Here is a 13,980-nt window from a genome sequence, read left to right as displayed (position 1 = left end):
AGCCTATTTCTCCTCATGTTCAGTTAAAAGCAAGCATCCTTTAATTTATAAGCCATTAGTGCCATTCCTGATATCTAGGACAGTCGAGAAGGTGTCTTTGTCCTTTTCTAGGTATGCTCATGAGACCGATGGATGCTATCTGACATGAATTAAACGTATTCCATTATTCCATGCTGCTTGGTTAACATTTGAAGGAAGACGATGCATTCAACCTGAAAAATGTGCACAAGGGAAGCAGGGGCTGGATGCTTTGCTCCAATCTGAAGGGTCCTGTGCTGATAATCAGCGCACTGATGGTGTTACCTAGTTGGGCAATGAAATGTCTGCAGGGAAACAACCAAGCTCAGAGACCACCAAGGACACCTCATTTCAGCCCTGAACTACAAAGAATCTCTTTTTATTGATTGGCTATAATCTGGAAAGCTGCTACCATTGTATCCTTCATGACCCCACATCCCAGCAGCCATACTTTATGCAAAACCACAGCCATCTACACAGCATATATTGGCCCAGGGGAAGAACGTCTTTGTAGCCCGCTCTAGAGGACTTGATCACTGTTCAGGTAGTCCTTGACGTACGACCACAATTGAGGCTGAAATTTCTGTTGCTAAGGGAGACAGTTGCTGCGAGGGGGGTGGGTTTTTTTTGCCCCATTTTGCGACCTTTCTTGTCACAGTTGTTAAGTAAATGGCTGCAGTTGTCAAGTTAGTAACACAGCTATGAAGCGAAACTGGCTCCCGCGTTGGTTTCTGCTCGCCAGAAGCTCACAAAACGTGATCCTAGGACGCTGCAGCTGTTTTGAAATATAAGACAGTTGTCAAGGGTCTGAATTATGATCACGTGATCATGGAGACACTGCAACGGTCACAGTTGTGAAAAACGGTCATAAGTCACTTTCTCCAGGGCCATTTTAACTTTGGTCACCAAATGAATGGTTGTAAGTCGAGGACTGCCTGCATTTCATTTTGTCAGTTTCAAGTCAGGCTTGGCATTCTTGCTTCTCCAGATAGTACCTTTTGATAGTGCCCAGGGAGCAAAGTTTCCATCAAAAGGCAAAATATCTCAGATTTCGTAGAAAGATGGTGCTCAGGTTTGTCCCAATTGGCCTTAGCATGGCCGTCATGAAAATCAAGAATCAAGAAAACAGCAGAACAAAAACAATGGCCTTTCCACACCTAATACTGGGAATAGGAACAGCTCTAGAGGACAGATTTGGTATAAATGGGCCAAAACATAATGTGCGAATATGGATTGCTTCTTGTGCAGTATGCTTTAAATATATGTGTGTTTTGGTGAAATGCCTATATCTCAAGATTTGTTAAATATTTTTGTTTAATATTGTTTTGTTTAAAAAGTTGAGATATGTTATAATTTTCTTGGGGAAAGGAAGGAAGGAAGGAAGGAAGGAAGGAAGGAAGGAAGGAAGGGCTTCTAAAGTATAGATAGCAAGAGTCAAGAAGGAACGGAACAATGATATTTATTTAGCTTGACTTCCACCTCTCTGCTGTTCTTCAGATGTGGTGGGATGACAGATTCCCTGCTTTTCCCCTCCATGCTGACTAGAAAATTTGAAAGTTGCCATCTCAATACACCTGGAAGCGTTTCAAACTGGGAAAAGCAGCTTCAAATCTAAATATTCAACTGCTTTTCTTTATTCTGCTTGACCATGAATCTCAACACTCCTGCAGTAAACAGTTGACTTTGAACAAGGAATATTCAATCTGGGTAGTCAGCCAGAAACTATGTTGCTCCTGGGCTGTTTGGCTGGATTTTTAATGCAAAGAACATTATTTTCAAAAGGTAGAATATACATCAAACAACTGGTTTCAGATGAAAGTTACCTAGGACTCAGTCTCGTGTTTTCAGGACTTTCATCTAGCTTTCACTTGCTGCTAAGACAAAACATGTTTTCAGTAAGAGAACAACGTCACCCCTGTTTGCACCCCTATTTTTGTAATCATGTGCTTTATAAACCTGCAATTACCACCTCATTTTAACCTCGTATAGGGATATACGTGAGTTTGTACTCATGCACTTAGAGAAATCTAATGTTCTTTTTAAAAAAAATAATGAAACTAATATGTTACAGCCAAAACCTCCCTGTGTTTTGATTCAGAGCCCCTTTGATTTGTATGTTTTCAATCCGCACGAGGTTGGTTCTATTAAAATTGCTACCCAGATGAAATATGACGCAGAGGGGGGAAGGGGGGCGGTTGTTAGGTAGGGAAATTCTAGATTTATCAAATACCTCCGTAATCTTTTATACAATTTACAGCCAGTGAAGCCTTCATAAATAGAGTATCAGATGCCAGATGAAACGGAGAGCTGCAAGTATTGTCTGGGAAAAACATCTCATATTCTTGTCCTTGAAACTTATTTGTGCTTCTTTCGGAAAAGATTTGAAGAGCTACACTTACATCTATTGGAAACTGCCTTGTTTCTCCTAGGTCTAGAGATCTTCCATGAACTACATTTTAATCAATGTTTCATTTCTGTCTTTTAACCTGGGGGAAGTTGGGATCTACTGCAGGTTTCATAAAGCATGTTTTGCATTAATATTTTAAAATGCCCAGGGGAAGCAAATTTTATGCCAGGGCGAGCCTGTGTAGCTGCCAACCCCTCTACATCACTGCCTTTATCTAATTTTTATTTCCCTCTACGATCCTTATTTCCCTTTATTTCTCTCTACAAATACCGTTTTTCCCCCCAAAACCATTTAAGTAAGCAAAACAATGGATATTTCTGCTTTTCAAAAGCCACAAACATCTCATTTCAATCGGAGGAGTTTTCTGCACAGAGCTCCATAGCATGTGGATGCTAGTTACAGTAGCCCTCTTTTAGCAGCCAGAGTTGCGACCGGCGACTAAAGTGAAGTAGCCATTAAGTGAATCCCCCTGGACTTAACGATCTTACTTCATGCTTTCCTTTGCTTTACAAACCTGTGAAGGTTGCAAAGGCAAGGATCGGTTTGCAAAGTTCCTCTTTCGTTTTTGTTGTAACTGCAAAAAGCCACTAAATAAGGCAGACGCTTGATGAGGACGGCCTGTATAAATATAGAATGCACATGTCCCCACAGTGATCGCTTTCTAAGCTTTTGGTTTGCAAGCTGGACATAAATGGCTCCACACCCACAGGACAGACCCTGATGCTATATGAAGGGACAATTATTTCTTGGAAATTCCTGATCTCTCTTAGAGTGGCATTCTTCAGGAAAAATAAAACATGCACCTGTTATTTTATTAATTTGCTCTTTTTGTTTTTAACTATGAAGAGGAACAGAATTCTTTTAAACCATTCTATTACACATTCCTAAGCAAGGGTCCTTGGAAATTGCACTAAATGCAGTGAAACTCGTGTGTGTATGTGTGTGTGTGTGTGTATGTAGGTCTTGGCGTATTCGGGTCTTTTCCCATGTAAGATTGAGAGTGTCTTGGCGACGTTTCGACAAAGTCCCACTCGTCATCTTCAGGCTGGTGTCTTCGATGACGAGTGGGACCTCGTCGAAACGTCGCCAAGACACTCTCAATCTTACACGGGAAAAGACCCAAATACGCCAAGACCTACATACCTGTAACAGGATATAAGAGAAAATTCTTCTTTATTGCTGAGCTTTTGTCAACAAGCTGTTGACATCATCAGAGCAAGGGCTGAATGATAAGGGAGTCAATACATACACTTGTATGGCAGTTATAACGTTCAAATTGTGGAATGTGGGTGTGGCCTGTTCGTGACAAGCTCGCTTGTTTATAATTACAGTGGTTCCGGCTTTGCTGGAAAAAGCCGGTCTCTGGTTGATTTTTAAAAGTTATGCCTAGCAGCTGTTTGGCGCGTAAGTCTCGTCGCGTCGCGTGTAGTCATGTGCTGGCGGTGCGACAAAGCCGGAACCACTGTGATTATAAACGAGCGAGCTTGTCACGAACAGGCCACACCCACATTCCACAATTTGAATGTTATAACTGCCATACAAGTGTATGTACTGACTCCCTTATCATTCAGCTTTTGCTCTGATGATGTCAACAGCTTATTGACAAAAACTCAGCAATAAAGAAGAATTTTCTCTTATATCCCGGAGTTCATCATTATTTTTACTAACTTCATATATATATATATATATATATATATATATATATATATATATATATATATATATATATATATATATATATATATATATATATATATATATATATATATATATATATATATATATATTTATATATTTATATATATATATATATATATTTTTACTAACTTCATATATATATATATATATATATATATATATATATATATATATATATATATATATATATATATATATATATATATATATATATAAGGTAAAGGTTCCCCCGCACATGCGTGCTAGTCGTTTCCAACTCTAGGGGCCGGTGCTCATCTCCGTTTCAAAGCCGAAGAGCCAGCGCTTGTCCGAGGACGTCTCCGTGGTCATGTGGCCAGCATGACTAGACGCCAAAGGCGCACGGAACGCTGTTACCTTCCCACCGTAGTGGTCCCTATTTTTCTACTTGCATTTTTACGTGCTTTCGAATTGCTAGGTTGGCAGAAGCTGGGACGAGTAACAGGTGCTCACTCTGCTACGCGGTACTCGGGATTCGACCCGCCAAACTGCCGATCTTCAGATCGACAAGCTCAGCATCCTAACCCACTGAGCCACCGCGTCCCTATATATATATATATATATATATATATATATATATATATATATATATATATATATATATATATATATATATATATATATATATATATATATATATATATGTATATATGTATATATGTATATATGTATATATGTATATATGTATATATGTATGTATGTATGTATGTATGTATGTATGTATGTATATGTATATGTATACGTATACGTATACGTATACGTATATATGTATATGTATACGTATACGTATACACACACACACACACACGTTAAGTGTTTGTTAAGTATTTTAGAATACCTTGCTAGGCCCCAAACACGGGACAAATCTTATTGCCTGTTTCAGCCTAACCCAAGGCCATCCACAGGCTGTGACAGCTCATATTAGTCTCCCTTTAATTCTTTGTTAGCAATCCAAAAAATTTACACACACACACACACACACACACACACACACACACACACACACACACACACACATATATATATATATATATATATATATATATATATATATATATATATATATATATAATGTATATATACAGTATATAATGCATATATGTATATATATATACATGTACATATGCATATTCAAGTAACATTTTATACTGTAGAGCTGTACAATTTTGATTTATTTCAAAATAATGGAGTGATCAGCTGAAGACAAAATTTTGCATGCAGAAACCAAAGAAGAAAGAAAAATTCATATCGCGATAGATTCCAACATTCACTGAGCAATAGTTTGTGGGTTACAAAATTAAGCACAAGGTGTTACGTACGGTTAATCCTTCCCCTTCCCCATCCTTCTTCTTGTCTGCTTCTAATACTTAACTCTCTAGAGCTTTTTATTAAATCTGACCTGGAAGAACTGCTTAGATCTTAGGTTAGAAAAAAGACAAGTTTTGATTTTGATTCCTTTTTTTCAAATGTTAACAAATCGGGACATTCCTGCTTCTCGAGTCTAATTCGAGTACGAAATATGATTAGCATAAAGACTTATTTAATATTCAAGCTTGGAAAATTGTGGAAAAATATGGGGAAAAGGAGGGATCTTCCTTCTTTCCTTTTTCCTCTTCCATCCTTTCTTCCTTCCTCATTACTCAAAGCCAAAACAACTTCAGACAAAGATATTTTTTAACATTAAGAGAGAGACCAATCCCAAATTGATGGATCCACTTCTAAGCTAAAATGTGTCACCCAAACAGATTTCTTTTGCAGAAATTGGCATGCAATGAGACCCTGTTTACATACCATCCTGTCCAATGTTTTGATCTGATTTGGAGAGTCCCTCAATCTCTGGAGCAGATCTGGGGAATGTGCAGGAAGGGATGGTATGGAATATACTGGGGAGAAGAGGAGAGGGAGGTGAATTCTCTGAGCAATCAACGTTTCTCAACAAACCAGGGATGTTTGCAGCAAATCGGGCACTGGAGCCAAAAATGTCAAGGTGGCAGCCAGAACCACAGCTACCATTTTGACTTTGGGGACCCCCCCCCCCACAGAGCAAATTGAGATTCTAAAAACTTTTGACTATCCACATATGGGTTCTATAATCGGTCGCAAAATTATAGAACATCTCAAAAAAAGAAAAAGACTCAACGCAGATGTATCAGAATTATTCTTAACATCTCATCTGAGTCATGCCTGATGCAGAATCCCATCCAGAGCTAACCAATCTGATTTCGTATACCAGCCAAAGATGGCTAAAGCATCATACAGGTCCCGGTACTTAAAAAAGATTGTGAATGGAAGTTTTCTTTCCAACTCAAATAAAAGATACAGAGACCAAACTAAATTAATTGGTAAGGGTAAAGGTTTCCCCCTGGTGCTCATCTCCGTTTCTTGGCTGAGGGAGCCGGCAGTGTCCAAAGACATTTTCCATGGTCGTGTGGCTAGAATGGCTATGTACCAAAGGCGCACAGAACACTTGTTACCTTCCCACCAAAGTGGTACCTATTAATCTACTCGCATTTCCATGCTTTCAAACCGCTAGGTGGGCAGGAGCTGGAGCAAGGGACGGGAGCTTACCCGTTGCACAGCATTCAAGTCCCATCCAGCTGACAAGCTTGGCATCTTTAACTGCTGAGCCATCGCGCCCCCCTTCTAAATTAAATGAGGGGCCCAAAATTTAAACCACGGCCTCTTCAGTCACATGGTAAATGCTCCCATCAATCAACTTCAGCTCCTGATGACTACCTGAATGCATTCGTGAAGTTTTCCTGACAACAGCACAGAAGTGGCCTCCCAAGATATTTTTTATCTTTTTGACTTCTCAGGCAAGTCAACGCGGCTAGTCAAACCCCAATGGCCTTCTCTCTTAAATACTAACCATGTCTGAGATCAGCCAAGGTCGGCTAGGTGCTGCCACCTAGCTAGAAATGTGTGTTAGACTTTTTTTTCCCCGCCAATCTGTCCAACCACAGGGCTGTTCTTCACCAATTGTCGTGAAGTTTGCTGATACCCAAAAGGACAAAGAGCAAAGACGTTTACAACAGCAGTTGGCACAACAAATGCAACAGCTCAATACTGCCACTTGGGGAAACCTTACAGGCCTTGGAGGATTTACCCCACAGTACCTGGCTGTAAGTAATCATCACATTTCTTTACAATATTTTCAAAGCAAGCTTGCCATGCTGGCTTACGTGGGCATGGTTTAAATAAAGCAGGGAGTATCTCTGTCATTAAGGGGTTGTGGAAATGAATTCATTGCACCAAATTGTCCTGCAAGGGATGTGTAAGAATACCTGAGATTAAGATAAAGATTGCAGTGAGATATCCTCCAATTGATGCTGTCTCATTTTAATAGGTGAAGTTTCTAGGTGAATGACTGTATTCTGAGGATGTCCCTGCCAGCATGCAAATAGAGATGTTTGCATATCAAATTGCAGTTCTGAGCTTTACACCACTGGAAATGTTTTAGACATTGATGTGAAGTCTACAATCTTGTCTTTTTCTAAGCAATGGATTCTGTATATTTTATCTCTTTTAATAGTTCCAAACTTTAGAAGCCACATTCGCACAACATGCTCAGCTTGGTTAATGCCTGATTTACTTGCTTACTTATTCTTGCCTTAATGTGTCGTGTGAAAGCAGTGGGTTTATTCATCCTTGGATGCAACGTGAAATGCAAAATTAGAAAATGGGTTAATTCGGTAACCAGGTCAAGCATATAGTATGAAGTACACAGTTGTCTACTATGGAGATTCTCAGTCATCCAGGTCATGGTTGTCCCAAAGGTGCTTTTTCAAAGGGCAACTGGACAGAGAAAGTCCAGTTGCCTTTTGAAAAAGCACATTTGGGAAAAACACAGCTGAAATTCCAATACAGGTAGTCCTCGACATATGACCACAATTGAGTTCAAAATTTCTGTTGCTAAGTGAGACAGTTGTTAAGTGAGTTTTTCCCCATTTTACAACCTTCCTTGCCATAGTTGTTACATGAATCCCTGTCGTTGTTAAGTTAGTAACAGGGTTCTTAAGTGAAACTGGCTTCCCTCATTGACTTTGCTTGTCAGAAGGTCACAAAAGGAGATCACATGACCCCGGGACATGGTAACTGTCATAAATATGAGTCAGTTGCCAGGCATTTGAATTTTGATCCTGTGACCCATTGGAGGGTTGCTACGGTCGTAAGTGTGAAAAACGGTCGTAAGGCACTTTGTTCAGTGCCGTTATAACTTTGGAGGGTCACTAAACGTACTGTTGTAAGTTGAGAACTACCTTTATTTGGAGCTGCAGTCTGTATCTCTCGTTACCCAGAAATAAAGCCTATTGACTTTAATGGGACTTGTTTCTAAGTAGACATGTTCAGTTTGTACTAAAGGGTTCATAAATAAGCTCTCAATTCTCTCTAATTTTTTGGAATCCTGACCCGGAAGCATTTGGTGGAAGCTCTCTGTGCTTCACACATTCTCCTACCATCCTACTTTTCTTTTTGAGATTTGTCCATCCATAAATGGCTGCCTCACAATGGCTGTGTTCACACAACATGCTTCCTCTGGTTCATCAACATCTGAAACTGCCATGATGCCAAAGGAACACCACACAAATGCCACCATCACACATTGGCATGTGACCCAAGAACAGTACATCACCTGTAGCTTTTCCGAGACTATTTGGTCACGCACAAGCCATCATTTTGTCCTCCCTTCCCCACAACCCTATTTTCTGGATGTGCATAATACACTTTTACACTTGAGTTGTCAGCAAAAATGCAGCTTAGACACACAAGGAATAAATAAATCATGGTTTGCATTTACACAACAGGTAACAATTAGCACTAAGCAAGTGCAAATCATCATGTGAACACCACCCCAAGGGTTATTAATGACTTGGTTGAGAGTGTTGGATGGACACAGGCAACATTTTTTCAATGAAATAAATTAGGACAGTTTAGTGCCCAAAATTATTTACACAACACTTTATTCTCAGTGCTTTAACTAATACAATACAATCCCTGTATTCACATATGCTGAGAAAAATAAGTTATATTCTGTTTCATATGATAGCCTAATTCACCCAATATATGCTAAGCCACTAACCATCTTAACCTCATTATAGCCTAATCAAGGCTGTTATGTCAGAGCTTTTTTTTGAATTAAATAAAGGAAGTATATAATTCCTATTTTAGTGTTTTAGATTTGGTAGGAAAAATGTAAGAAAATTCAAATGGAAAATCAATTTGCAATCTTTTTGTCATATGGAGATGTTCAGTGGCTGGTATATTTTTACGAGAAGGTTATTTAGAATATATTTTAGCAACCAGATCAACTGAAGATTGACTGGCTGCATTCACACAACAAGCTAAGCTTCATTTGTTTACTTACTTTGTGTGTGTGTGTGTGTGTGTGCGCGCAGAACTTAATAAGTTGTAAAATTATTTGGTTAGTTTAGGATTGACTATTGCACAAATCCACAAAATGGGTAACTTAAGAATCAGGTTAAGCCTTTTAAGGCAACCATTGTATGTACAGTGGACAGCGGGAAAGAGCCAGTTCTTTGGCAGATAATTTTGTTCCACAATTGGTTCACCATGATAGTGCACAAAGATGTTTGCTTTTCAAACGCAATGTAAGAAGCAGGTACTAAACAATATAATTAGAGCTGTTTGGCCAGAACAACATTATCCAAAGCAAGATTTGCATTTTACTTTTGCCAGCCTGGTGACGAGGCCATTTTTAAAAAACAAATCTGATGCTATATGAAGGGACAATTATTTCTTGGAAATTCCTGATCTGAAACAAAGCCACATGTATACTTCCTTGTAAAATGGAATGGTTGGATTCCTAAATATAACACACTAACCCAGGTCAACTGAAGACTGACTGGCTGCATTCTGAAACCCAGATGAACAAATCACAATTCCTGCCTTCACATAACATGCGACAGCCGAACATATAAGCCAGGGGTCTTCAAACTTGGCCCTTTTATGACTTGTGGACTTCAACTCCCAGAATTCCTCAGCCAGGCTGGCTGAGGAATTCTGGGAGTTGAAGTCCACAAGTCATAAAAGGGCCAAGTTTGAAGACCCCTGATATAAGCCATCATACAGCTTTACTTGATTCACCTGATCTGCAAAGGTATGGATACAAACACATCACTTCCCTGTGAAAGATGAAACATTCAACGTATGATCTGGGAGAGAGGACCTCCACAGCTAGTCCAACCTACACCAACTATGTACTCTCAAAATGTGTTGGAAGTACAATTTGCAAGAATCCGCAGCTGGGAATTATGGAAACTGCAACCTAAATTCAGTGGGGAGGTTGGGAAGGAGGGCTTGAGACCTGAAGAACTTCGGTTGTCCCTGTCTGTTAAGTTTTCCTTACCCCCGGCTAGATATTGATGCAGAAAAGAAGTCTTACGTTTCCCTGATGGTTTTGATATGTTTCCCGTCATATTGACTTCAAAGTCACGCGCAGGATTGGTAAAAGGAAAAGCCACCATGTGGGGGAATCTCTCAGGGACAAATAATAAGCATTCCCAAATTCTTTCTTCAAATTATCCACCCCCCTGTGTACCTGAGCATTTCAATACCTGTGTTTGAAGACCCGAGGTCTTCTGCACTCCTCCAGCTCTCACGTTCTCCAGATCTCAAGCAATTCTACACCCTTTACATCATGATTGACATTGGTTGTTCATAAATATATGGAACTAATGAATATGAAAATCTTCGGTGGCAGTCTTCGGCACAGGAGGGGGAAAAATAATTATCTCAATCTCTCAGTGATCTGAATTATGTAGCTTGTCACTTCCCCCACCTCTGTCGCCTTTCCCTGCTGTGCGTTTAGATAAAAAGGGGCCAAGCTCCACAATTATATTTTCTGAATGCAGCATCAGTACACAGGAGTGGCACTGTGGGCTTTCATGCAATACATCTATTTTAAATTTCATAATTGGATGTCAAGTTTAAAAAGATATTTTTTTTCTTGACAAGATGGTTCAGATTTCCAGTTAACCAAAGTATTTTCACAGCACCCTTCCTTCCTCCCCTTTCCACTCATGTCTTAAGCTGTATAAGTAACTGCCTGCTTTGATCAAACCACGATAGTTAGCTCTATTGTGACCAGGTTTTTTTCCCATGAGGCTTGCAACTAAGAATGACAGCTGGACTTGAAGGACCAGGAGAGTAAAATTGGAATGAACCTTCACTATTCACTGAGACATTAATCAGAATAAGACATTTTTACAAAGCTTAAGATAAGCTTCGATCGCCACTGTGGGACAGAGACAGAACTACATGCAAGTCTATTTCAGGCAAACGAAACGGGAAGCAGTAGCTGGGACAAAAGAAAAGGAACTCTATTTTACATGAATGTCCACAATGTGCACCTCCTGACTTTGGTCCTTGAAATTCTGCACCTCCATTCCACCCAACCATGAGTTTCTGTCTTCCCCTTTCTTTGGACCCACCAACTCTTCCTCCCTCTATTTCTTTTGCAATTTTATTCTCTCTGTGTGACTGAATAATCTCATCATTGTTCTCTCTTCCCGGATTATCTTGATCCCATCTCTTCCTGTTTTTACTGCATGTGCTTCTAAACTAACCCATTCCCGCAAAATTCACCTTGCTTTGTGGTTCAATCTGACGTGCCTAATTCTCGCGTCCATGTGATAATGTAAATCAGGGGTGCCCAACCTTGGCAACTTTAAGACTTGTGGCCTTCAACTCACAGAATGCTGGGTGAGGAATTTCGGAAGTTGAAGCGGTAACTTTAAGACTCATAGACTTCAACTTTCCCAGGGTGGCTGGGAAATTCTGGGAGTTGAAGTCCACAAGTCTTAAAGTTGCCAAGGTTAGACATATCTGTTGTAGACGGTAGCTCATTTTTATCAATAACTGCTTTTTTCAACAAGCTTTCGTTCTTCACACTCATTACACACTGCGTATTATAATTTTACTACCATTTGAAAGTATTAACCTTCCTTCCTTCCTTTTTTCCTTCCTTGTTCCCAATTTCAACTATCATTCTGCCAACACAAAGAGATTCATGTTACTTTTTTGCCATATTTCATATCCATTTCCTCTGTGGATCATACAGTTTGATATTCACTACAATCATTTGGGTTTTTTAACCATTAATGCATCATTTGCATGTAAGGATGCATACTCATTCTCATGCCCACATACAATATACTTCTAATGCCATCATAAGCTTTCCATATACATTTGTTATATTAATCCCTCTCAAACATCCAGGTCTTATTACATGCTTGATGTTGAATGTTAATGAAGATTCAATAAATGTTCAACATTCAATAATTCGAGTTTACATGCATTCTTTAAACCAGCATGTACAATAAGCTTTCTTATGTTCATGTTTCTCAATGATCTGCTGAAATCCAAAAATCTGGAGAGTACATCTGTTGCCCAGCATAAAGGCATTTCCCAAGTTTTGTTCAGCTCTCATAACTTTTCAGAATATTGCTAAACACATTTCCATGCTTAGCAAACTGATAACTATATACAGTGCTGTTTTTGTAAAAAAAAAAAAAAAAAAAAAAGTGCCGGAACTCCTTGCCTTCCCTACAAGGTTCCATTCAAAAAAGGTGCCGGAACTCCATTCTGGGCGTTCTATGACAAAAAAAAGCCCTGAATACACGTATGCACACACACACACACACACACACACACACACACACACACGGGACGCGGTGGGTTAAGACGCTGAGCTTGTCGATCAGAAGGTCGCCAGTTCGGCGGGTCAAATCCCAAGTGCCGCGTAACAGAGTGAGCGCCTGTTACTCGTCCCAGCTTCTGCCAACCTAGCAGTTCGAAAGCACGTAAAAATGCAAGTAGGAAAATAGGGACCACTCCGGTGGGAAGGTAACAGCGTTCCATGTGCCTTTGGCGTCTAGTCATGCCGGCCACATGACCACGGAGACGTCCTCGGACAAGCACTGGCTCTTCGGCTTTGAAACGGAGATGAGCACTGACCCCTAGAGTCGGAAACGACTAGCACGCATGTGCGGGGGAACCTTTACCTATATATATATATACATACACACACACGCACACGCACACACACGCACGCACTTGCATTCACTGTTGCTATCTTTTCCTTTGAATAAGAAAACAGTACTGGCATTATCCAGTTTATCAGACAGAGACACTGTCTTCACATACAAGTTACACAAATAGATACGGGCACCATAACAAATCAAGCCCAGTTATACAGTCTGTTAGCCATACATTTTTCAATGTTTCCCCAGGATTTACCATTTTCTTTTAGTCATTTTTTCCCCTTTGGCACGAAGATTTATAGTATTAATTTCAGCTCCATTCTTTGACACATTACTACTTTCTTCTCTATACACATTATGGAATGTCTTTCTCTTAATTTTCCTTTTATTCACTTTCTTTCATCCACAACCTCTCTCCCTCCATCCTTTTTCATGCTTCTCATTAAGTGGAACTCCACATACCTCTGCAGCACTTGGTAATATAATTCATTTAGTTCTATTCCAAGCAGATTCCACATTCTCCTCCTCTTTCATTTCCCTTAATTCTTTTGTGGGATTAATCTGTCTTTTTCCCCATCCCATTCATGTCACCTAGCAGATTTTATTTTTCTCTCCTGCATCTTTCATTCAGAATATTGCCTAACTTTTCCCGAAATGCTCACCATTAACCTTATTTCCTCCCTAATGCCCGTTCATTGATAACTGACACCTTTTCATGTGCATTTTAACTTTTCATTCACAATGAAACCACACATTAGAAGGCTATGTCTGTTATTCCACATCACTTGGAATCATCACTGATCCAGTGAAAAATAATTCCGCCTTTCTGTAGCTTTA

The 13,980-nt window shown here is 39.6% G+C and overlaps 1 protein-coding gene across 6 annotated transcripts in view; it reads left to right on the top strand.

Moving 5' to 3' along the window:
• Positions 1 to 13,980, top strand: part of CELF2 (CUGBP Elav-like family member 2) — a 634,914-nt gene that overhangs the window by 559,729 nt on the left and 61,205 nt on the right. For all 6 annotated transcript variants that reach the window (XM_081330781.1, XM_081330780.1, XM_081330779.1 and 3 more), the window contains one exon: positions 7,105 to 7,263. In XM_081330781.1, coding sequence (XP_081186907.1) covers positions 7,105 to 7,263 — 159 coding nt within the window. The remainder of the gene's footprint in view (positions 1 to 7,104; positions 7,264 to 13,980) is intronic.

Source organism: Vipera berus (genome assembly GCF_964194415.1).
Source record: "Vipera berus genome assembly, chromosome: 6".
NCBI lineage: Eukaryota > Metazoa > Chordata > Lepidosauria > Squamata > Viperidae > Vipera > Vipera berus.
The sequence above is the reverse complement of the archived record's forward strand: the minus strand, read 5'-3'. Positions and strand labels throughout refer to the sequence as shown.